At 40.9% G+C, this 25,967-nt stretch overlaps 2 protein-coding genes across 2 annotated transcripts in view; both read left to right on the forward strand.

Moving 5' to 3' along the window:
• yjefn3 (YjeF N-terminal domain containing 3) overlaps positions 1 to 1,378 on the forward strand; it is a 52,040-nt gene extending 50,662 nt beyond the window's left edge. Inside the window, exons 5-6 of the mRNA XM_022191803.2 lie at positions 191 to 341; positions 598 to 1,378. Coding sequence (XP_022047495.1) covers positions 191 to 341; positions 598 to 794 — 348 coding nt within the window. The 3' untranslated portion in view covers positions 795 to 1,378. The remainder of the gene's footprint in view (positions 1 to 190; positions 342 to 597) is intronic.
• A 2,578-nt stretch (positions 1,379 to 3,956) lies between these two features.
• On the forward strand, positions 3,957 to 25,885 carry cilp2 (cartilage intermediate layer protein 2). The gene is made up of 10 exons (XM_022191043.2): positions 3,957 to 5,977; positions 12,260 to 12,337; positions 13,669 to 13,938; positions 14,085 to 14,267; positions 15,386 to 15,541; positions 16,129 to 16,446; positions 16,843 to 16,951; positions 17,607 to 17,764; positions 19,415 to 21,846; positions 21,938 to 25,885. The coding sequence occupies exons 1-9, from the start codon at positions 5,914 to 5,916 to the stop codon at positions 21,832 to 21,834; spliced, it is 3,756 nt and encodes a 1,251-aa protein (XP_022046735.1). The 5' UTR covers positions 3,957 to 5,913; the 3' UTR covers positions 21,835 to 21,846; positions 21,938 to 25,885.
• Positions 25,886 to 25,967: the final 82 nt, after the last annotated feature.

A 25,967-nucleotide genomic window follows, 5' to 3' on the forward strand; every position in this document is an offset into this window, starting at 1 on the left:
CTTTTTGAAGTACAAAAACTTCCAAGCTTGCTCAGGGAAATGCATGCTTTGTGACATTGAGCTGTTTAATTAACACCTGACTTGAGCCATTGGAGGGGTCCCAACCATCAGCAGGACTGGGAACCACTGATACCTGTGATCCAAAAAGTAAACTCTTCATTTTATTCATTCTGAGGTGTGTTCTGTTCAGGTGCAACTCATAAATGATGCCTACAACCTAGTGATTGATGCGATGCTCGGCCCAGAGGCGGACTGCACCAACATTAAGGAGCCCTACTCTGGTATTCTGGTCACTTTGAAGCAAGTCAAGATTCCCATTGCCAGTGTGGATGTGCCCTCAGGTAAGTGTTCATACAAACTGTAGCTATCAGACTCTAGGCCCAGAAACACAACATGATAAACGAGCCTCCAGGCAGCTGCCTAGGAGCTTTGGCTCACTGAGAGGAGTTTTCCAAGTCTGGAGGCACACATGGAGGATAAATCTAATGCTACAGTCAGCTCAGTGTGATGCCATCACACTCCACATACATTACCTGCTGAAAACACAAAAATATCACAATGGTCCTCTCCATAAAATCTTCTTTCTCTCTGCCTCAGGTTGGGATGTAGAGGAACCGAGTCAGGAGGGGATAAACCCAGAAGTTCTCATTTCGCTTACAGCACCAAAGAAGTGCGCCATGAGTTTCTCGGGGAAGCATTTCTTGGCTGGACGTTTCCTGCCCTATGACATCCAGAAAAAATATGAGCTGAACCTCCCAGACTACCCTGGCACAGACTGTCTCATAGAATTGTAACACATGGAATCATCAGAGCCAGTGTGGCCACGCCTCATTTTAAAAATGTATGTTCGATCTATTCTCTTGTTTTTGTATTTTATAGATTGTTAATGTGACTTAATGTTAACATCTCAGTTGTGTAGATCAGGATACACCTTAACCAAATGTGCTGTTGAGCTACAGTAAACGGATAATATTTAGAATCTGTGGTTTGAGTCGTGTCTTTTTAGGGAACGGCATGAGGAGTTTTGTGTCAGTCTACCTGTACAAGCTGTAGCATTACACTTTGTCCTGATTACTTTGCAAAAGAAGCTTCTTTTTCCAGAGTCAGCAAGGAAGGAGGAATTTTCTATGACAACAGTCACTAGAATCTTTTTTTCATGTTCTGATGCCCATAAGCTCTCATGTTTACCTTTCTACTGAAGTGTGCTGCTGAGTTGAGTTGGTGTAGGTTGGTGATTAAATTTATATGTTTACATGTTTTTGCCTTGTTTTGTCAGCCTGCACTGCCGGATGACTTTTGTTTCAGTTACCTCATTTGCTTTTACAAAAAGCCCAGAGAGTTCTTGTTGTCCAATTAAACAAATATCAATTTCAAGGTACTGTCTGGTTTCTGGTGTTTTTTTTCCTTCACTTAAAATGAGAAATACAAGAAAAACAGCAACAAATACGATGATATTAGAGATGCAAATGACTTAAAGCTGCACTGATTAATATTTTAGATCAACAATGGATCGAGTAAGGATGTAATATGAAAGGAGATCACCTACAGTGTGAAACTCACTGAGAACTGCCAATCAACTCTGCAGTTTCCATCATTGTTGTTCTGGTTTTTGAGTCTGTAACTTTCCTCTCAGTAAGCATGTTTTCAGCTGCAGTGGGGAAAGATCTGCTAAAAACCTGGTTTATGCTAGCAGTGAAACACCAAGAAGCAGATAAACAATTCTGCAATAATGTGGGAGGGCATAAGAACATTTAGCAGCTTCTCCATGAGATGGTGGAGACCAAAAACAGAGCCATAAGGAATTATGGATTCAAGGTATACAGAAACTAGAACCCTACTGATTTTTAGTGTTATGTGTATTTTGGGTGTTTAAAAAGGCAACATAGCAACATTCGCGAGGTGATAAAATTCTTTTTTCAGCATGCTTCACTGCAAAATATGACCAAAAGAACTAAATAAAGGCAGCTTAAAAAAACACAGAAAAGCATACATTTCTCTTATACTCTTCCAGTTCAAATATGCTTTCTGTCAACAATTTAACTTCATTATTTTATTTGATCTTCAATGCTGAAGTAAGAATAGAACCCCTGAGTGCCAGGATAAATGTTTGCCAAAACAGGCTTTAAAGTCAACCTGTTCTGTTAAATGATGGTCACTAATCACCAGACCACCAAGCTGCGTAATATCTCCATCACATGCAATTAGGGCTGGGCTTCTAAAATGAGCGCACTCTCTTACATCTGTTTCGTGGTCCCCAACTGGATTTGATTTGGAAGTGAAAGCCGTAAACAGGTGTGATGGAGCTATAATCAGCTGTGGAGGAAGGTCTCTCATTACTGAGCTCAGGGCTGCAGGCCGTGATGAGAGCGACTAAGCTGCTGTGCTGTTTACGGATGAGGTAATGTGTATTTATACAAAGCACAGGAGCTTCTTCTTCATGCTAATACACTAATGCCCAGTGTGTGCGCACATATGCGAGTGGGTGTAGAAAGTCAGTGAAAAGGAATGTTGATCCATTTTTTTGCTTAGCGGCATTAAATCTGTCAGAGGCAAACTGACAAGGGTTGTAGAAATATGTCTGAGCTTTCAGCAGTCCTGTCTTTCATGCCTGTCCAATCGCTGTCAGGAAACAATGGCTTGTCGCCGCTCTGTCGTTTGTGCTTTTCCTGGGAGTAGCTGAGTAATGAGCTCTGGAGTCGCCGGTGGCCTGAAGAATCGAACAATCATGGCTGACAGCGGCAGTTGTTGTAATATCCAGTGAGAGACAGTCCGACATGGGAAAGAAGTGCCGTCAAAAGATTTAGCAGAATAAGTGACAGCAATCAGATGTGAGGCAGAGAGATAAAGTTCTCATAATGGAAGATGTATTAAAACTGTTAACTGTCTACAGAATCTCAGCACCAAATCTCACTGCCATGAAAAGTTTTCCAGAACTTTTTCATTATGATAAATAGTATTTTTATGGAAAGAAATCACTGAAAGGTTCAAATTTAAAACATATTTTAAAAGCCTGGCTTATCTGCTTTCCAAGTTTGATCATCTCAAGCATTTAAAGGTTCCACGTAGAGAAAATTCTTTTTTTATTGTGTTTTGTGATTGTTATAAAATCATATGTTTACTTTTGCCATTTCTCAAGTCTCCCTATATAGCTAGTTACTCTCTTAGCTTTGTGAGTGAGAATACAACCCAGATCCTATGTAAAGCCTAACTAACTAACGTCTGTGTAGGTTCTCATTCATCCAGGTCATGGTTATCCAGAGTTGTTTAAATCAATCCACTGGACTTTAAGAAAGTTCCTTGAAGACGTTTCACCTCTCATCCAAGAGGCTTCTTCAGTTCACACCAACCACCACCAGAACTGACGAAGCCTCTTGGATGAGAGGTGAAACGTCTTCAAGGAACTTTCTTAAAGTCCAGTGGATTGATTTAAATAACTTTGGATAACTAACTAACAGTCATTCAGCTCAATAGAAATAACTGCAGAGAGAGTTTTCTTCCTGAAGGAGGTGGGGACAGCAGCAGCTCATTGGTGTTCATAGCAAAACAGTCCATTTAGAACAACCTTTAAACCAGTGGTTGTACAGTTGTGGTAAAACAAGCCATCTTTGCAGTATTCTGAAAGAAAGACACAATGTATGGACATGCAAGACTTTGATTACTTTGTTTAAAAAAGGGAACAAAAGATGGAAACTTTGTTTTATTTAAAAAAAAAGTAAAAAAAAAATCCACATATGATGAAATAATGTAAAGTAGGCCGTGAAAAACACTATAGAGCAGTTTTCTTTGAAAAAAAATCATCATGAATTTTGTCCAAAAAAACGCCATAGTATACTATGTCGAAAAAAAAGACATTTTTTCAACATGTCGTAAAAACATGCCATATGATGAAATAATGTAAATTAGGCCGTGAAAAACACCGTAGAGCAGTTTTCTTTGAAAAAAATCATCATGAATTTTGTCCAAAAAAACGCCATAGTATACTATGTCGAAAAAAAAGACATTTTTTCAACATGTTGTAAAAACATGCCATATGATGAAATAATGTAAAGTAGGCCGTGAAAAACATTATAGAGCAGGTTTCTTTGAAAAAAATCATCATGAATTTTGTCCAAAAATTCGTGGTGACACAAAGTGAGATTCACATAAAGCAAAGGTTTTTCCAGGAGGTGTCCATCTTTGCTTTGGAAGACAGTCAACTAAGGTATGACGTCATGTTCAGCTCTGCCTTTCAACGTTCAACAGCATGCAGCATTAGTCTGCCAGTTTGTAACGTTGGAGTTGGGTTTGCACAAAGGGTCACATGAGGGGCCATTAGATGAATAATGGAGGTGAAAAGAAGGAAAAACTATGTTCTGATACAAACATCTGTAATATTGTACTTATTTGGTTGTTTAAACTGTGTTAAACACTTTACCTGACATTTTAATGTTATTAAGTCTCCAACAGACACTGGTCAGTTTATGGGGTGGGATACAAGCCATACATGTTGATTAATTTTTCACAGTTTGCTGTATTTTAAAAAAAATTTCACAATTCATATCTAAAATGTATAAGGTCGCAAAAAATGGAAATGCAAATGAAATACAAATTCATCAAAATTGAACCTAAACACAGTACAAATTGCCAGCTTTCCTTTACAGCAACAAATTCAACATTTACTTTACCTTAGCCTTTATTAAGAAGCAATGATCTCAGGATCCACTTAAAAAGCTGCACTTATCTTGAAAGTCATTCTTCTAAAAGTTCCTGTTTAACACCCTTTTTAAAAATCTAGAACCAAGAGGGACCAATAAAAAGAGCTGAAAGCAATTAATGCTTTAATTTCCATGGCTTTTACAAGCGTCGTCGCTAAACAGCAACAATTCACATGCTGCAAATGAGCACCGAGTACATTGCACCTCATAAGCACGTCTCGTGTCTGCGTTCCGAGGACTTTTTCCTGAATGGCATGCCATATGACGCCACTTCCACTCTTTGGCAGCGCATCACCCTGCAATCAGCAACTGTTAAAAAGTTACAAAACTGAACCAGAAGTTGAACCTAGAGGGAGCGCAGCATCTGGCACTGTCCTGTGTCAGTTGGGGGAGACGGAAACAGCGATTCAGACAGAGAAAGACCGAAGAGGGACCAAAGAAGGACACAACAGTTTACAGAAGATAATTAGAAATGTCTTTGCATGTTTAACACATGAATAAACAGTTAATAGAATCTTGAGGTAAAGTAATGAATGTTTCAAACTAGTTTCCCATGTTTTGAATTTTAGGAAAAAAAAAAGTCACAGAAGACAAAATATGAAACAAAAAGTACTTAAAAGGGCATTCTGATGTGTTGAAAGTCTGTCACGGAAACCAAAAAAGGCATTCAAAAATGGCAACATGCACGAACACACCTGCTCTGTGGATAAATGTAACTTCGCTGGAGCAAAAGAGGGTTACAAAGAGGCAGAAAAATTGAACTAATAATGTAAATTAGTCAGAAATTATGAGATCCTGCTCGGAAGGACAGGAAAACACCCTGTTATTTTCAGTAACCACAGCTACAAGCACACACTCCCCACCTCCCCCTGCATGTGTGTCTCCACCCCCACCGTACCATCACCTTTTTTTGGACGATGATATGGGGGACCCAGATGTTACGTTTCACCGGCCAATGGTGAGGAGAGAGGGGCTGGATTGGTGTGCACTCCTGATGCCCCCTCTTTTAAAAAGCTCCTGTCTCCAACTCGGCAGCTCGACTCACATGAGAGGCAGCAGAGGCGAGACTCCGCAGCATCACTCTCACCTGAGGAGCTGAAGAGACAGCTGAAGAACCGACTGACTTTTTTTTTTTTGTTGCTTTTCTTTAGTTTGTCTCAATGCTGTAGAAGATCAGAGAAAAACTAGAAAATCTTCTGCAACTGAGAGCGTTGGCACAATGTTGGAATTAAATAAGGTGGCACTCCTGCTGTCTTTCCTGGCCTCGGTGGCTCTGGGCCAAGGTAAGTGAAGACTGATGACACAACTGTTACTATTACCGAGTTAAAAAAAAAGAGGTTGCCAGGACAACAGAATCACAGGAAACTACTGTGAGACTGCAGATTTTCCCAGCACAACAGCCAATTCTAAGATGGATCTTGTACTGAATTAAGCGGTTTTTCATCTCCCTTGTCATTTCTTGTAATCACATAAGAACAGAGGGCCAGTTTATGGCTGCTCACACATGTGCAACACAACTGACAGTAGAGTTTTCTAAGTTGACGGCATTTCCCAAAGGATGTCGGAGCAGGATTTAGACGAATGTCTGGAGGTGAGCTCATATGATAAGAGTAGAAAGTGCATGTGTGTACTTGAATTACTCATGTTGTGAGGACATAAATGTGACCTACTGTTTGGGGACCGAATTCAAGTCCCCATAACATGATTTAATTTCAAGGTGAGTTTAGAATTAGGATAGAACTGGTGGAGTCAGTGTAAATCATTGGAAACATGATGTGTTCTGGCTGTTTTCTCAATGTAGAATGTTTCACCACCAGGATGATCAACAGCATGTGGCTGTAGGAGAGCAGGTTAAGAGAAGGAGGTCATGAAATCCACTCTTCCTGTAGTGCAGTTTAACTGCAGAAAAAGCTCTTTTGATGACAGTGAAAGTGCTGTTAGCGACTAAAGGTCCTGGTGGCACCTACTTTATTTTCATAATCACAGGCTGCCCAACAGTAGCCGCCACTATCAGCAAACAGAAGGCCTGCACCGTAAAAAAAAATGTGTCTCAACACTCTGCTGTGCTTTTACGATTTGACAAAAAGCCAGCTCAAACATACACTTCTTAACACTAGTTTCTCATTTTGCCTTTACTGTTGGTGAAGTGTCAGCGGTGTTGTTCCCCCTGAACAATGTCACTCTTATCATCCTTTGAAAGCTTGCCACTCTTCCTGAATGACACCAGAGGAAGCACTTTTTCCAAAGTTGTCACTTTCTTTCCACCCCACAGCTGCTTCACATTAACTTTATTTTGCCAAAGTAATGGAGTTGGCAGTTCATATGAGTAAATGGTTGTGAATACACCTTTATAGTCTCCATATCTTGTTGGGCTCTTGAGGCCTCAGAGTTGTAAATTTCCTGCAGAGGCATTGTGCCATTTTCCTGATGAGTATATCATAACGATGAGAGGACAGTGAGCATATACTGACTGAACAGAACACTATAATCTTAAAATGGACTGTAAAATTTTTATGTCAAATGTCACGCTCCTTAAGCTGCACGTCCACATCTTGCAGTAAGGTGGTGCATTTTGTCCTTATTTCACCCTTGAATATAGTGGCAGCAGTCCCTAAAGATATAAACCCAGTCACCTTGGAAACAAGGTGCAATAATCACAAACTGAGTGGCCCACTTTTCCACCTGCTGGGTTTGTGCTTGGTTAAATGAGAAAATGGAACAAAAAGGGGGGGATAAAGAGCACAGGTAAAATGACTTTACCGACTTTCCTCTTTTTTCCCCTGTCAAATTGGCCAGCGTGTCACTCTTTCCTTTTTCCCTTTTCGCTGACCATCTCATCCCCCCCTCAGTCCACCGCTAAAGTAATGACTGTACGTCTCCATCTGTTCGCCTTTTGTTTCTGATCATGTCTCCGTTCAGGTATTTCTTCGCAAATACCTTCACCACCTTTCTCCCTTCTGTCTCTGCCTCGCTCCATCAAACTCCCTGCACCTATTTCTCTCTCTGGTCTCTTCCTTCAAAAAGCTCTCCCTTCGCCTCGTTCTCCGTCAGTCTCTCCACACACCTCAGAGCTTACGGATTTATGAGCCGTTTTCCAATTTCAAGGTGGCAGCTGTCGCCTGAATGCTCACTGTAACCCGAAGGAGAACACTGTGGTATTACCAGCTCTTAGCATAAATCTTCCAGCCTTCTCTTCTCAGGCAGAAAAGTTGGTGTATGTGTGCAGCTGGACTCAGACTTGAGGCCTAGTTCTCCAGATGCTGACCACCGTCTGCTCCAAACACAGAGCTGTCTGGCCAGCCGACTTCAATGACTGAGACAGGGATTACTATGGATCAAGGGAAAAGGCACAAATTCCCATTAATGACAGCCTCTGAGCCATATCACATCTTTCTTTTCATTTCTTCTCTCTGTGTATATGGATGTGCCAAGAAATTATTTATTGCAGGACTAATCAGTTGCTTTCAGCTGAGCTATTTCCAGCCCCTTGGCTCCGTACCTGTGCACAGGTGCAGAGGTTCAAGCCAGGGCTTGCACATATTTTTAATGCGGAAATTCAAAGCTGCCCAACTGTTTTTAATAGCATCCGTTGAGGGGGGGAGACAATGATGTGTTCTTCAAATGCCTTATTTTAAGAACACAAATCCTCCGTTATACCTTTGCAAATCCTTTAATCACAAGGTTGATTTGCATCATTAGTTTAATGTCAGGGTCGAAATCGCTGATTTTAAGGAGCTGCAGATGTTTTAGAGCTCAGATTTTGGAGGAAAAAAGGAATGTCAGGGTAAAAGAGAGAGAGAGAGACAGTGAGAGAAAGAGCAGACTCCTCTGTAACCACACACACCTCAACTAAGAAGCCGGCCAAACACATAAACAGCTTCCATATGACATGGCAAACGGATCATCACATACACAAGCCCACACACACACAAACACACACTCACAGACCACAGTTCACACATGAAATACCTGTGTTTCAACTAAATTTACACACTTCGGTGATAGGTGCTTCATCGCAACACTCCTGATCTCCCTCTTAAGTGGAAGTTACATTAGCAAATCCTGTTCAACCTCACTCCCTTAGTGAGCTTTGCTCCGTCTATTCGGTTACGTAATACGAGGAGGGGAGTTTGGTGTTTTTACGTCTTCTCCTTCTTGTAAGGATCTGGAGTATTATAAACAGAATCCAGACCTTCTATTTAAGTCTAGTCTGTCTGCCAACATAGATCTGGCACAGCCATACCTCCTTAGTATGACTGAAACCATTCTGGGTACAACTTCATAAAGTTCTGCATTTCTCCCCGCTCCTCTCTTCGGTAGCTTTTTTTATTAGATTCTGGAAAAGGCAAAATATTCTCACTCAGAAAGTGAAGGAGAGACTGGAAGGCAGTCCTTTGCAAAGGCACCGGTGCTTATTATTAGAAGATTTGCCTTCGTGTAGCCGAGCTGTAAGCTCAGCGGCTGTATTTCACAACGAGTTGCCGTGACGTAAATCGTTAAATCCAAAGCTAGTTCTCTAAAATAAGATATATAGTTGTCACGGCGGACTCGTGGTGGGTGTGGGTGACAATGAAAACAGTGCTGAATAAAAAGTAATCCAATACCTCTGTTTCAGACATATATCTGACATTCAGGAGCTCACTGTGGGGCTATATGTGGAACAAAGAGCAGGTCAAGCCTAATATATTGTGAGACAGTATTGTATCTTGTTACCTTGTCGGTGGTATATGAGGGTCACGGCGGGGTTGGCTAAGAAAATATGGGCCTTCAGAGAGCTTTGTCACTTGAGCATGAACATATGTTATTTTGAAATGACTAATGCTGTTGTTCTTAGGAGGACATCATCTCATTTTAACCAAAACCAAGTAATCTGAACCTAAAAAAGCTTTAACTATAGTACTGTCACTTCATAAAGAGATGTACTTTTCAGGAGTGTTTTTTATGGCTCAGGAATTCTGAGACAAATATGCATCGACAAACAACAAGCAGGACATTTTGAATTGCTAGGAGAATCCTAAGTTGTAAAGAAATTTCTCCCTGCAAAGCCTAAAAGCAAACAAAGAAAGGTCCACACGAACAAGAATGAACAAGATATACTGTACTGGTGAGGCACTTTAGGGTGGATTTTTCAGTAAAGAGGAAATCATAAGTTCTGACCTTGTTCATTTTGGCTTAAAAGACGTGTGTTACTTGCTTCTTGATGAGGTAAATTCGCTCACATACCAGCTGAATGAAGCGGTGCCCCAATAAAATCCCGGCAGCTTTTAAAATTCATAAAGTGTTAACATGCCACTCAAAAAGCACAATAAGCTCTGTGAGTTTGCTGTGGGAGTCGAGCCAGTTCATACCAGCCATAACTGAGGTCACTACCCCAACAATTTGCCTTCTGCTGCAACTAATCTGGGTTTCCTCTTTTAACTTTCTAAAACCATTAGTCACCTCATAAAACTCAAAGAATCGTTCTCTATTTCGTTTTCATGATCGGACATCTTGAAATGATAATCGGGAGCCAAATGTTCTGCTGTGAATTCCCTTTGTTTGGGTGTGAGAAGGAGAAAAAATGTTATGTAACAAGAGCAGAAATGCTGCTTTTGGATTTCTTGGAAATAAATGGAGGCACTGCAGACTGGGTAATTAATAGGCTGAAATCAATGTTAATTAAGTGAAACAAAAAGCTTGTTTGTGCACTCTATCCTATAAGTTGTCAACAGAGCATGTGCTTTGCAGAATGTGTACTAAAGCATGATAACAGTAGAGATGCAGTAGCAGAAAAACACGGTTTTAACTGTTTTTAAAATGTAATCAGGACAGACACATAACTGGGGAGACAAAAGGAGAGAATGGTGGAAAAACTATTTGACTTGATTTACTAAACTAAATCTGCAGGCCGAGCCACATCTGCTCAGCAGATCACTGCGAAAGCATTTGCTTCTGTATATCAAGCCATTCCGATGTATCAGACAGACAAAAACCGATATGGAAACCCATCAATGGTTTTTTAAGCCAGGAGCATGAAAAGTCAACCATGAAAGTCAGCTTTCTATGTTACCGTAAAACTTATGTAATACATTTTTGGACAGTTGATCTTTGTTCTGTTGGGCTACTATCCTTCTTTTGCTAAGTCTTGTTAAAGGGTTTGGGGTTGAAAAGAAATGTGCTGGCATGACAATAAAGACTTGAAGTGAGCTGTAAAAACCAGCGGGGACTGGGATCGATACTGGTCCCAGTGCTGGGAGTCTCTGCTCGTAAACTCAGCAGTGTCTCTCTGAAAGTCCTAAGTGCTTGTGCATATTACATACACACACACATACACACTCACTCACCAGGGCTACATAAGCTATTTTTTGTTTCTGTTACGGTCCATGACATTAATTTTTTCCGCTTGGCACAAGTGAAACTCCAAGAAATGTCAAGCAAACAACTGACATTTTTGAAAACATAAAAAATTAGTACTGTAGGAAAATGAATCATTACACATGAAAGCATGAGGGAAAATGTCACGGCACGCATTTCATAAATCAAAGAGTTTCAATGAATGCCAGATTCCATATCTTTCTCTTTCTAATAAGGCAATATTCGCTTTCATCTTACGCTTACCGTTGTGCTGTTGTGTGTGTGAACGTGCGCATGACAAATGATGTAAGGATTACTCAGCGATACAGGCATGCAAAGCGTTTACATTACTGTATAATCATAAATCATTCAAAGAAAAACATCGGCATGAAATTGCTGTTTGTTAGTGAGAGGGGTGATGGAGAAAGTCGACGTGAACTTTTCTGGCTTGTCCGCTGAATGCAGTGATTTGTCTCAGCTGGAGCTTGATTAGCATCCTCACCAGCGGCTGCTTTTTGATGATGGATAGAGGGGAGAAGGGAGGACAGAGGAGGACAGCAAGAGTTGAAGAATGAAAAGCCGAGTGACAAGGAGCACAGGAAACATGATAGATGAGGAGGATGTTTGAGCAAAGAGAGCAGATCTAAATGGAGGAGAAGGGAAATGCATGGAGAATTAGAAGTTTTAGATAGAGACAGATGAAAGCTTGCATTAGGAGACGGGAAGAAAAGGAACAAAATATTCAATTTCTTTCTTGTTTTAAGCAGCTACGAAATCCTGCTTGTTGTTTAAGCACTCCAAAAGAAAACAGTATGTGACTAAGTGAAAAGATTTTAGAGAACACTAAGTAAAGTGCATGGAATTAGTTGAGCTTTGTAGCCATGAAGAGAGAGCAAAACGTGCTCAGATTGCATTATTGTGAGTGACTGAGTGTGTGCAATGGCTGTATTTGCATAAAAATATTGGATTGAGTTTCAGGAACTATCAGAAAATGCACATGCACTCTTACATAGACACACACACATGTATTATCTGAATAAAATTAGCAACTATTTGAAATTATCTTACATGTTTTTATACACATCCACAAATACACACCACAGAAAGCATGAACTTTACATTATAGTCACATACTTTGCCAGATCTGTCGGAGGGGAGGAATGCATAAATTCAAGGATATAAACTGAAGAACGAAGTATACAGCAATGACTTTTTAAAATGTTTTTCTGCAGGATATCTGTGGACCAGAAGCCAGTCAGACCGGAGCAGAAGAGTGGCCCTCAACACATTCACTGACTCTCAGACAACAGGTACCGAATCCAGCAGAGAAAAATCCAGAGCCATGAGGGCTTTTGGACTGTGAGACTTTTAGCATCAGGTGAAAGGGGGCAGGTGCATGCCGAGTCCCTGCCAGTTGCTGTAAAAGCATCAGTAAAGTTAGCTATTGGAGTTTGATTCGCTGATTTAGCGGACTTAGCATGACTGAACAGCAGGAGGCTCGCCGTTTATGGACAGTCACGGTAAAACATTTAGTGCCCCAACAGCAGCAATTTGCATCAAAAATTGTGCTCTTTCTTGGAGTCGTAACTCATACAACTCTAAATGCACAGACTAAACAGCCCACTCACAGTTTAGATTCCGTGTATGTTACTCTTCCAGAGATTAAGGATATCATCATGAGCTTCCATCATAAATACATATCCATACATCTAGGAAATAAAATGTTTGATTTCAATCCAGAATTTGCCTAAAAATCATCACATTTTTATGTTTTCTTCAGTATTACAGTGATAGTTGTCCAGAAATCCATGGCTACCTCCCTAACAGGAAATGATAGTTAATTTTGTACCTCTAATCATACCAATTTGCCAAAAATGTGGGCAAATCTAGACTGTAAGACAGCCTCCTACTAACTAAATCACTCCCTGGAAACATAATATTGTTATTAATCCCCTGAAACTCCCACATTATTGAAACTGAAGCCACTTAAACTGAAATAGAACTCCGTCTGACCAAATATAAATGGTGCAGCAGTAACACAGAAAAGTGTAATTTAGTAGAGAAGATGTCTTCTGTTTGTCCAACCCAGCATCATGTGTATAGAATTAAGTCTGTTGTCTTCTTGGGTTAAAAAAGCACAAGGGTTTAATAAAAACAACCATTTTCTAACTCTACAAAAAGCATCTGTAACTGTATTAGTCTGTATCTGACTCTGTGCTACCTGATTTCAGCGATGCATTACCTTGTGAATGAAAAATGCGCCGTCCATGTGCTGCTAATGGATTCCTTTTATTTTTAATCCCTCGCATTTCTCCTGAGGAAACTGCTCAGGATTCGGAACATGTTGCAGACCAAAAAAATGAGACAATATGCCTCATCAGTCAGACCAGGGGGCTTGGAAAGAACCTGGACAATGCAAAAGCTCCCTGGGGTGTATGAAGTCAGTTTCCAATGGTAGTTGCAGACCTCTTAAATTTTGTACCCCACCGCTGCTGTTTTCCTCCTTGTTGCTTTTTCCTTATTCTTAACTATGCCTCTTCTCCATGTAAGACCAGCTCCACCTGCAATAAACCTGTTCAATATTTCTGGATCCTCAGCTGTTTTCTTTCTCTTTTGTTTTTCATCCACGTCTCCCATCTAGGTGTGACTGAGTGGACGTCTTGGTTCAATATCGACCATCCTGGGGGAAATGGAGACTACGAGCGCCTAGAAGCCATTCGTTTCTATTACAGGGAGAGAGTCTGTTCACGGCCTACAGCCATGGAGGCTCGCACCACGGATTGGGTGGCAGCGGCAGACACCGGGGAGGTGGTTCACTCCAGTCTGGAGAAAGGCTTCTGGTGCATCAACAAGGAACAGCCCCAAGGTCGCGTCTGCTCCAACTACCATGTCCGCTTTCAGTGTCCCCCAGGTAGTCCGGATGAATATTTATGCAAACCTTTTCCCAAATGCACCCTCTCTACAGTGAGGTGTCAGTAATGCCTCTTAGCTGTTTACTGCTTGTTGTGCATTCTAAGATTAGGATGTGACACTCTTGTCTTCAATGTGTGCTTTCAGTGCAGAGCTACTGGACTGACTGGAGCGAATGGGGTCCCTGTTCGACCACGGTTTGCGATGATGTCGGCATCCAGGTCCGCCAGAGGAAATGCGTGAGCAGTCAGCCCATGCCCCTTCTGTTGGTGCCAGCATGTCAAGGGCATCATTCGGAGAGAAGGGAGTGCTCCAACCCTCCATGTACAGGTGAGCATCCCAGAATCCATCAACAACTAAGCCATTTCAGTAATCTAATTTACTCAGTGGCTATAGATCTTTAGGCCAACCAGAATTAAACCGCTTTAATCAGGAAAGCGATTCATAATTTCCCCTCCTTTTATTGCTGAATTCCTCACAGTTAGAGGCCACTGTTCTGTACTTGACCCTTCCTTCAGACCAGTTAATAGGGATATTAATTAAATATTATATTCACTTACATAGCTATATTCAATAAATATGTCCTTGTGAATTAAATGCAATGACATTTACGAGTAGTGGCATTGATTGAAATTGAATTAAATGAGTTAAGCATAAATCACATTTTCCTGTGGTAAGATGGCTAAAATTGCTCTACCAGAGTTGCATACAGATTACAGATACAGATTTTAATAATAGATTTTTGTGTTGTTGTTTTTAGTGCCCACAGTATGGTAGCTGCAGTCTCAATACAGTATAACTGCACCTAAATAGATAGAATAGACATTGCACAGTGTACAACTAAATTAAGCAGCAATCCTGTCAGTGCATTCACACAGACAGCAGTTTATTCATAAAACTACAGTAAGAAATGTGTAAATAGAAAATAGAAAAATATAGTAAAAAATATGTACAAGTATGACTTATGAAACAGTATATTAGCACGCTCATGCAAGGAGAACTTATTTGTTGTATTAAAAACACCACATAAACCATAACTGACGATGCCCTTCTGGAATTTGAGATTGATGTAAATTTATGAAAATGTCATGGCTTAAAGTAGCGCTAAAAGTACATATAAAGTCCTCTTGTGTGTAAACATATGCACAGGCTGAGTTTATAGATAGAATGTGCTGTATATAAGAAGATGTCTAAACTGTAGTAGAAGGTCCAAAACAATGTAGATATTTACTAATTCTGTAAATGTAACAGAGTAAATTTTTTGATAGAGCTTGTCTTTAAGGCTCTGGAGTAGAAGCTGTTATTTTTATCCTGTGTAAGTGTCGCTTCCATGCACAAGGTAGTAAAAAGGTTTGAATGACCGAATTAGTAAAAAGGTTTATCTCAAATTACCGGAGTACTGATATGCTGATCAAATGAACATCCCCTGTGTGTTCTTGTGTGAATAGCCAAGTGGAGTCCGTGGGGACGCTGGGGTTCGTGTTCAGTGACCTGTGGTGGCGGGCGCAGGATCAGAAGAAGAACCTGTGTGAGATCCTCAGCGACAGTCCATTGTAGGGGACGGCCTGTTGAAATACAGAAATGTGGAAAGAGTCCATGCCCAGGTATGTAAAGTAACACCATACGAAGGTACTTCAAAAAGTTTTGACCCTTACCCGGAAACAACGTGTGTAACTCCTATTTTGTGGCATAACTGTAAACTACAAAGCCTTATTTTACCGTCCATCAAAAATTGAAATGTTTGAAGCAATCAAAGAACAAGAGAGAAGAAACCTTCAACCTGGAGTGATATTGCTCCAGGACAATGTGTCCATCCACGCAGCACAGGGGGCAGAGGCAGCTAAAAGTGGCTTTGAACTGTTGCCCCATGAACCTTACTCACCCAACCTGCACCGACTGACTTATGTTTCTGAAACTGAAATTCACCATTTTCAGAGTGACGATGAGGTCATGCATGTTAAGGTGTATCTGTGGGCTCAAGATGTGAGATTCTTCCAGGAAGGTATTGCAAAGCTTAAGCATCGGTGGACCAAGTGCATTGAAGTTGAAGACTGCGTTGCAGTTCTTCTCTTGTGATGTTCGTTTGGTGAAGTCAAGAACTTTTTGAAGTAACCTCACAGCTACAAGTAACTCTGCTCATCTTTATTCTGGTGTCTTCATCATCCACATCTCTATGTCTTCTTTATAACAGTGAAATGCCAGCGTGTATGCACTGAAGGTCATCCCAGTGAGGACTGCAGCCGCTGTGTATGTGAAGGCCACATGCTGCATGGAGACGTCCACACCGTGACCGGCGTACCTGTGGCTGGAGCCTATGTGGCTCTGGCCAGCCATCCTAAGATCATTCGTGCTCAAACTGATGCCAAAGGTCAGTTCAGGCTCCCAGGGGTTTGCTCCTCCAGTTCGACTCTGATCGCCATCAGGAAGGAGAAGTTTGTCCCGATCACCATCTCCACCTCCAGCAACACCACTGGGTTGTCCTGGTTACAGGCTGTCCTCAGATCAGCCGGTGAGTGCAGATAAATGAAAGTTTGTAAAAGGAGGTAGTATTATGGGAAAATGTATCCAGAATTTCATTATGATTCCACAGAGTCAGTAATTCTTCCAATCATTTTCTCAGCCTAGTGAAAACAGGGAACTGACAACACTACAACATAAACAGTCTGGACTATTGTAAGGCTTTCTCGAGCACTTACTTGGTTGCATAGAAACCAAATAAAAATAGACCTGTGCTGCTTTTTGAAAGCCTAATTCCCTCAGCAATCATTTTTCATAAGCACAGAGACCAATGTGAGAATAAAATGTAATGTTTGAGTGAGTTTTATGAGCTCCCTTTACCCTGCGGTACCATTCACAACAATCAGAGTAGAGTCACGGAGATATATTCCTTTTTCTGCTTTTACAGAGAAGCCATACATTGTGAAGCACCCAGAGGACAAAGTGCGCTATGAGGGAGGACGGGTGCTGCTGTGCTGCAAGGCAACGGGTTCACCAGCACCTGACAAATACTACTGGTGAGGCACAAACTAGTTTTGGCACTTCATTAATTTGAGTGCGAAACCCAAGAAAAGACAGTATCTGAAATGCTACTTTTACATATTGTGAAATGTACATTTTCCAAGAATCAGTTGTGCACTTATCAAGTGAAAAGTACATATAAAAGATGAAATGTTATCATGAAAGTGCATTACTTATATTTCTGCTTTGGGCTCCACTGGGCCTTTAGACAAATACCTGTTCTTTAGCTGCTTTAGCCAACTCTGCACTGCTGTTTGATGATAAGCAAACAATGTGCAGTGGGTTAAAAAAAGCTTTTGCATTAAAATAAGCTGCCATATACAAGTGGAACTGACTAAACCAAAGCAGTATAGTCATAAAGCCAAAGTAATGAGCTAAAAGATTCTAAAAAGGTCCACGAAGCATGAGAGAACTGCAGAGTCAAGGGATAATTCTCTAAACCTTAATTATTATATTTACAATGCATGCAGCAATTGGTTGCGCAGTGAATTCAAATGAACAGTTAATGCAGCTGTAAGTTTGAACTTGTATTTTCTGCTAGATTCATCAATCTAAAAGTCGTACTGCTACAATTTTACACACATTATATATTTGTATATAGTGTTATTTTACCTGTACCAACAGTTTTTTTTCTGTTGCTGTTTCTTAAAGGTACCATAATGGGACTTTGCTGGACAGGAAGGTGTACAAGTATGAGGAGGATCTTGTGCTGCGGGATCTGAAGCCAGAGCAGTCAGGGGAGTACTACTGCAAAACCAGCAGCCCTGTAGGCAGCATCAAGTCATCTGCAGCCCTCCTTACTGTGATTGGTATGTATAGTGCCATTTTTGTACCATTTTTTTGGCTCTAGGTTTATTCTCAGAGACAAAAAGTGAAGTTTGAGTAAACTGTAATTCATCTTCATCAACCTTGAGAAAAAGTAATTTCCTAAGACGACAGCAAGCAGCACACAGGGATTATAACTCAGGATGGCTGCTATCCCAGTGCATTTGACAGTGACGTATTTAGTCAAAGTCTTCCACAGATTTAAGTTTAACCACTGACAAAAAGCAAACAACCGCTATTCATTTTGTTGTATAAAGAGCAGCTGTCTCGGAGATTGAATACACAATTTAAGAGGAAAGTCAGTGCTCCAACGAAGTGATCCATGAGCCATGAGCATGCATTAAGTGGAATCAAACTAAACCACAGTGTCCTACAACTGACAGAGAGGGAAACGTCAGCTAATAGACTATCCGTCATAAGAAAATAAAAATATCAGAGCTCTTACAATCTGGAACAGGTTGTTATTGCATTTACATTGGTTGAAAACTACAGCTTTCTACACAGGAATTCTTTACTGTGTGCTCTTGACACCGTAAAAACCTCACACCCAATTTCTCCAGAACACCAAACACTGAAACGAAACCCAAGATTGTCAATAAATTCTGTTTCTTTTCTCTCTCAGAAGTCAGACAAGCATGTGTTTCCACATTCTTGTGGGAGGGCTACTTATTCCTTATATTCTCCAGGCGCTTGTTAGTTAGGACACTGATTAACAAACAGGGTTTTCATGGAACAGTGCTAAAGCAACCTATCCCAGGCCGCAGACGAACCCCTGAACTCCTGAAGCCATAATGGCAGGAGACACTGTATATGTGCAGAACAACACCTGCACTTTAGAGCAGGATGACAAACTCCTTATTCCTTCAGCCCAACACTTCATTTTTTCCAGTTTCCACAGTGCAGAACTTTAACTTGACTGATCGAATATGTTCAAACAATTCTTACAGGTAACAAGAAGTTATGTGATTTACTATCAAAAGAAACACTGATGGTAAAGCCATCTGCAATACGGTAATTATATTTTATAACAAATCCATGTCTCTGGAATCACAACTTGCTTGGGATACAGGGAGTTTAACAAGGATACTAGACTCCAAGTACATGATCATACGCATTGATTATGCTGCCAATGTCTGTGTGAACAATCAGTTGTTCTTTACAGCTCCCAGTTGGATCTTCAGTAAATAAATGTTCTCTTCAACATCATGTCTAATTACCATGTCACACAGCCTCCAACTTGGCCACTCACAGGCACTTTTATGCCATACCGACATGGTGAACGCATAAATTATATATAAACACATAGCATGTGTGCGTGCACCCATGTGTGAAAAAGAAAGCCATAAATAATATTTTTTGAAGACTCTACATATAGAATCCACTTAATTTACTATATATCCAGTACTCAGAGGTAGTAGGCATGTTTTCAACATGAAAAGTCTGTGTTCCATTTTAAAACCAAAGCAATGTTAAAATGACATTTCACAGCGGTCAATTGTGCAATATTTTTTTCTGCACTGTGGAAAAAAGTAACATTTCGTATTTTATGTACATGGCATGACATTTATGATAATTAGTATTTTACATATGTTGTATCAACGCAAGTTTAATGTAATTTATTGTATAATTCACAGCCAAAGGAACACCAGCATGTAATTCTACCCCTGAGACGCACCTCATCAGACTACCGATGGACTGTGTTCAACCCGGGACTCACTCCAAGTACTACAACGCCGGCCGCTGCCCTCACAACAAATGTGCTGGTTCCCTTGACTTTGACATGCGCTGCAGAGATGGAGCTGGATTCTGCTGTGGGGTGCAAAATATGGAAAGTCGAGTCATTGACTGCGGTAGCTATAGCCTCCCTATCCGGGCCGTGACACAGTGCAGCTGTCAGAAGTGCATGGAGCCAACACTGTTGGTTCGCGGTAGAGTGGTCACAGCTGACAATGGTGAGCCACTGCGGTTTGGGCACATCTACATTGGTAAAGAGAGAGTGGGCACCACTGGATACCAAGGAGGCTTCACGTTACAAATTACTCCTGACACACAGAGGCTAGTGGTGAATTTTGTTGACCCTACCGAGAAATTTCTTGACACTCCAAAGGTGTTCATCTTTGACAGGAAAGGTGGCTCCATCTATCATGATGTAAAAGTGATGAGAAAGCAGACACCAATTGATATCAATGCAGGAGAGACCAATGCTATTAACCTTGGAGAAATGAAAGGAGAAGACCCAATAGGGCAGTTGGTGATCCCTCCCAATTCTTTCCATAGAGACAATGGAGAAATATACGAGGGGACAGTTAAAGCCAGCGTCACATTCATTGATCCAAGAAACATCACAACGGCAGCTGCAACCCCTGGCGACCTCAACTTTGTGGATGATGAGGGTGACATGCTCCCTCTGAGGACCTATGGCATGTTCTCTGTGGACTTCAGAGATGAGACCAACATGGAGGTTCTTGGAGCTGGAGCAGTCCAAGTCCTTCTTGACACACAGCATGTCAAAATGCAAGAGCACATTCCCATTATGAAGCTGTGGTCTTTAAACCCCGACACAGGAGTCTGGGAAGAGGAGAGCAACTTCTCTTACAACACGACTACTACTGGTGGTCATGGGCGGAGCAAGCGTGAGGAGCGAACATTCCTCATTGGCAACATGGAGATTAGAGAGCGAAGACTCTTCAATTTAGATGTGCCTGAAAGCAGACGTTGCTATGTCAAAGTCCGTGCGTACATGAGTGACAAGTTCTTACCAAGTGAGCAGCTAGAGGGTGTCGTGATCAGCTTGATAAATCTGGAGCCAAAGCCTGGTTATTCTTCCAATCCCAGGGCATGGGGTCGTTTTGACAGTGTCATAACTGGGCCCAATGGAGCCTGTTTACCAGCTTTCTGTGATGCCCAGAGGCCCGACGCCTACACAGCTTACGTCACAGCAATGATGGGTGGTGAAGAACTAGAAGCAGCTCCTTCATCCCCAAAGATGAATCCAAACATCATCGGAGTCTCTCAGCCCTATCTGGATAAAATAGATTACCAGCGTTCAGACCACGATGATCCAGCTCTGAAGAAAACAGCATTCAAGATCAACTTAGCAAAGCCTAACCAAAACAATCTGGATGAGACCAATGGGCCAATATACCCATATCAGAATTTAATAGCTTGTGAAAATGCCCCCACCGATGCAAATCATTTCAGATTTTTCCGAGTGGAAAAGGACAAGTATGAATACAATGTTGTCCCTTTTGAAGAGAACGATTTGACAACCTGGACAGGAGACTACCTCTCCTGGTGGCCCAACCCTCAGGAGTTCAGAGCATGCTTTATCAAGGTCAAGATCCATGGGCAGAAGGAAGTGATGATTAGGTCTAGGAATCATGGAGGGACACACCCAGAGACAAAAGACAAACTTTATGGCATTAGAGACATTCGCAGCACCCGGGACATGCGGGAGGCAAATACCTCAGCAGCCTGTGTGGAGTTCAAATGCAGTGGTATGTTGTTCGATCAAGATAAGGTAGACAGGTCCCTCATATCAATCCTTCCACAAGGGAACTGTCGTAAAATCAACACCAACAGCCTCCTGCAAGAGTATCTCATTAAACATCCACCAGTCGCTCAGAATAATCAGTCCCATGCCTTCACCATGCTAGCACCTGTTGATCCTTTGGGACACAACTATGGCATCTACACAGTCACAGACCAGAACCCCAGAGTGGCCAAAGAAATCGCTATCGGGCGCTGCTTTGATGGCACCTCCGATGGTTTCTCCAGAGAGATGAAGTCAGATTCAGGAGTGGCACTGACCTTCAGTTGTCCAGAGAGGAAAATTAACAGGGAGAGCCTTTTCCAGCGTCTGCAGACTAACCCCGGCCAGACGCTGTCTCAGATGGCGAGGGACATGAGGGAGTTGGAGGGTCTGCAGGTGCAGAGATCATCCACCCAGGTGGTGGCTTATCCCTCTGAGCAGCGGGGCAGGACCCAGAGTCGCAGCAGAGACAGCTCCACAACCAGGAGGAGAGTGTCCACACGTACGCAGCAACGCCAGTAGAGGTGCCAAGAAGTAGGTGTAGATACCATAATAAAATTTTGATTCTTATGTAAACTGACAGGAAATCTGACTGATTTATACGTTCTTTCGTTTTCATGTCTAGGTCTTCCGTTCAAGCCGATGTGATGGCATCTATTCCTGAAAGTTGTCTGTCTGTTGATGAGTGTGAATTCCCTCTTGACTATGAGAATCCCAAAACCAAGACAGACAGCGATTCAGCAAAATCATCAAGTATGATTGAAGATATTCGTTAGTGTAATGCTTACTTGAAGGGTTTGGTATATTATTAATGTCTTCCTTCCCTCCTAAAAGACAAGCATCATTTGTCTTTAACTCAGTGACTGGCATTTATTTAATTGGCTTTGGTGTCATTTTATGAATGAATACTCTAAATTGACAGCTGAGATTGTAAGTTTTATAGAGCTCATTTGCAACATTCCACTTTCCCCAATGGTGGGTGTTTTTTGCTGACAACTTTCAATGCTTGAGTAGAAACCAAACCTTCCAAAAACTGTAAATACTACGGTAAGCCCCAAACACTTCATAATTGGCCATTCCTTTCCACTGAACTCATATTTTTCCTCAAGATCAGAAAGAAACCAACATGAGGTCCTTGTTGTCCACAGCAGACACTGAGCCTTTTTTCTTCGAAGTGGGAAAGTCTCTCCACCAAAAGGAGGCACTCTAAAAAGAGACAGTGGGCTGAGGCATGCCACCCAGGGAACAGAGGATGTTTTCAGTCAAGCTTTCTCAATGTTTTTCTTTGACATGTCACATTGCCCACTGTGATTCAGTCAAAGGTCCTTCCACACCTACTTAAAATGTGCAAGACCGAGGTTGTCGCCAAGACAAACAGGGATCTCACTACCAGCAGGCAGTTTAAAAAAGATAATTGATTGGGAGGTATGACATAATTTCCCCTTTTTTGCTCTTGCACATTCCAAAGCCACACATCACCAAACAAAAGTTACTCAAAACAAAGTCAGTTTCTCAGCAAAACGCTCTTTCAGGGTCTAATTGAACTTTGTTTTAGTCGTTAGCTGCCTTTGTATCTTGAAGTGCAATAACTATAATTAAACTTGAGAATCAGTCAAATCCAGCATTTTCCAAACTGTTATGTTGGTTGAGTGAAACAACAACTCCTTCAGTATATGTCACAGACAATGTGGCAAAGGTGTTTGTACAAGATCTTGCACAGGACACATTTTATGTGATTTTTAAGTAAATATTTCTGCTATGTAATCATTTTTTGAATCTGTAAGTTTAATAACATTTTCATACTTTCCTGCATGACTCAATTTGTACATCACATTAATCTTTTTAGCTTCGGAGTGATATTTCGTTATAGGGCTTGAAACTCTCAGCAGAGGCTTCTCTTCATTAATTAAACAAACTGCACAATTCTTAACCTCTAAGAATTAGTAGGAGACACACTTCTGGGTTTACTGGCCAAGTTTCTATAAATACTGTCCATGTGACAAAGTGAGGGATAATATAAAACTGAAGTCAGTAAAAAGCAGAAAGTTGACTCCCTAAACATACTTATCTGTAACACTGGCTCTTCCAGACCCACGGGACAAAACTCCTCAAGCTGAAATAATCCAAATCCAGATAAGGGGCACGAAGGTCCTTGGAGAAACAAGAAGAGCCTGACAATTAAATATAAGTCTGCTGTTAATTAAAAAGTAATTTACATATTCTGTTGCTGACTTTCACAAACAGCCAAACTTTACAAGAAAACAAAGATAGAACTTAAGTAATTAATAATATTTTGGGCCCAAGAGTATTCTGGTCCAACATATTGTAATGACTATGCTGTTGATGTTCATGTTATGTAAGGGTTAAATGTTTCATGGGTATGAGAGGGGAGCCATATGGGCCGCATGCGTGCGGGGGTGTGAAGAGGGAGAGATGGGACGTTTTCTTGTGGCTGGAGAGTTCAGCGTGAGTTGTGGCTGTGACAACAGCTCGTTTTGTTGCCTGCTTGTTAAATAAAAGACCCAAAGGAGAACCGAGGACTCCAGGTGATTTTCCTGCAGTTAGGGGCATTACAATATTTACCATCAAAATGCCACTCAGATCATGTTAGAGTTAATTTTTGGAAATGTTTTCAATATAGTCCACTTAACTTCATAACATCTTCATTTCTAATGCGCAACAGATAGCCATAGCAAAGTTGTGTAAACGAAAACCATATCTTGTACCCCACACACCTGTACATGTACCCACTCTTTCCGTGAGTGAAACACTCCAAAAAAAAACCCTGAAAACTAAAAAATATAGAGTGACAGTGTGTGGTACCTTCACCATTATCAGTGACCTTTCTAATCACAGGTCTATGGGCAGTCCAAGACTGTACAATTCAGATCTCCAGACTAAAACAAACACCTCTCAGCAACATTTGCAGCCCCATAAGAAAGACGATGATCGACTCCAGGTGTGGAAAGAGATAAGTCCTATAAAAATGCAATACTGTGTGAGGTCAGCTGAGGAGGCCCAACAGATGTAAGGCGACTGAAGGAAATGTTAGACCAAAGACATCAGGAGAAAGAAAAGCAAGATTATCTTGTGATGGATTTAATCATTTTGGGGTGTTTGGTAAAAGGAAAGGGAAAATATTAGCGGTCTTTGGCTTTCACAGTCCATCACTTAGAGGATCTTGAGCTTTCAAAGTGGTTGCACATGGAAGAATGCAGGTTTTCTTCCTAGAATGCTTTGACAGGAGAATTGACTTATTCATGAGGAGAAGTTATCAGGGGAGTTTGAAGGACAAGGTAACAATAATAGCCTGAGTAAAGCATTATGTAAGGCTTTGCATGGGAAAGCAGACTGTGCTTTCCAAACAGTTACTTTGTCTTTGGGGAACTTCAAAGGAGATTAAAGAACCTCTGAGATGGTTGGTTTAATGACTTAAGAAAAAGTTTCATAAGTCTTTAAAATGAAAAAAAGATGAGTTTAAGCCAGAATCTAACAGATAAAACACATTGCAAAGATTATCTCATTGAATTTCCATGGGAAGAGCAGTAGTAGTAGCAACTTTTGGCCTAATGGGGCTCAATGTATTTTTATTTGACACTTTCAAATGAATAGGTCGATTTTGCGGAAAATATGTCAAAAAAGAAAATGCTTCCATGCTGAGAGATCGACGGTAGGATCAAAAGAACTTTCAGGCCTGACAGTTCAGGACGAGGGTTCATTTTTATCACTTCGATATTTGCACAAAAACAATGAACAAGACATACTTTTAAAGGTGCTGGCGTGCATATTTAGCTGCAAACAGAAAACGGAGGCATTTTTCTTATAACTATCTATTTGCCTTACAGATGTAAGAGTGGTACCAGTACTCTCATCTCTTAACTCTTGACAAGAAGACAAAAAAAACATATTTGGATATGAAAATGTGGATTTTTTTCTTTATGAATACAGTTTGCTTATGGTACAGTTGTAGTAATACTGAAAGAGTGAGTCTTGTGCTTGAAAGATGTTATTTTCTTGGGTATTATCCATCCTTTTAGACCAGTTGGCCACATTTAAGGTGTTTTGTGCCAACTGAAATTTGAAAAAGGAATCTGTGAAGCCAATTTCTTTTCAAAATACTTGACCTGATTTTGCCTCTCTGTCACAGTAACGCTTACCGGCACTATTTGACTTTAAAGCAGAAAAGCACAAAGTCTCGAAACTCCTGCCAGAAACCTCCGACAATTTCAACTCGAGCATGAACCGATTAATCCATTTTCTCTTCTCTGCACAGTCCAGCTGGTCTCAGGGAGATCATAATTTATTCAGAAGGTCATCCTTGAACCTTTCCACTACTTTCTGGAGTATATGGAGAGACGTGTACATTTGCCACTGTGCCCCAGGAAGCAACCCTGAGTAGTAAAATAATTACATAAATGAACTCCTGGTAATACTCTGTAGCGCGAACTATTGCATGGTGATGCTCATTGCTTTGTTTCTCTCAGAATTAAATTTTTATGTGTAAATTGTGTATTGTATTAAATCTGCAATTATTGTACGAACAAGAAAATGTAAATAAATGATTTTGTGTTAACTTTTTGATAGATTTTTTCCTTTTTTTTAGTTATTTATTATGTGTTAAATGCACTGAAAGATCATAAAAGTTTAACAAAGTC

Source organism: Acanthochromis polyacanthus, chromosome 4 (genome assembly GCF_021347895.1).
Source record: "Acanthochromis polyacanthus isolate Apoly-LR-REF ecotype Palm Island chromosome 4, KAUST_Apoly_ChrSc, whole genome shotgun sequence".
Lineage (NCBI taxonomy): Eukaryota > Metazoa > Chordata > Actinopteri > Pomacentridae > Acanthochromis > Acanthochromis polyacanthus.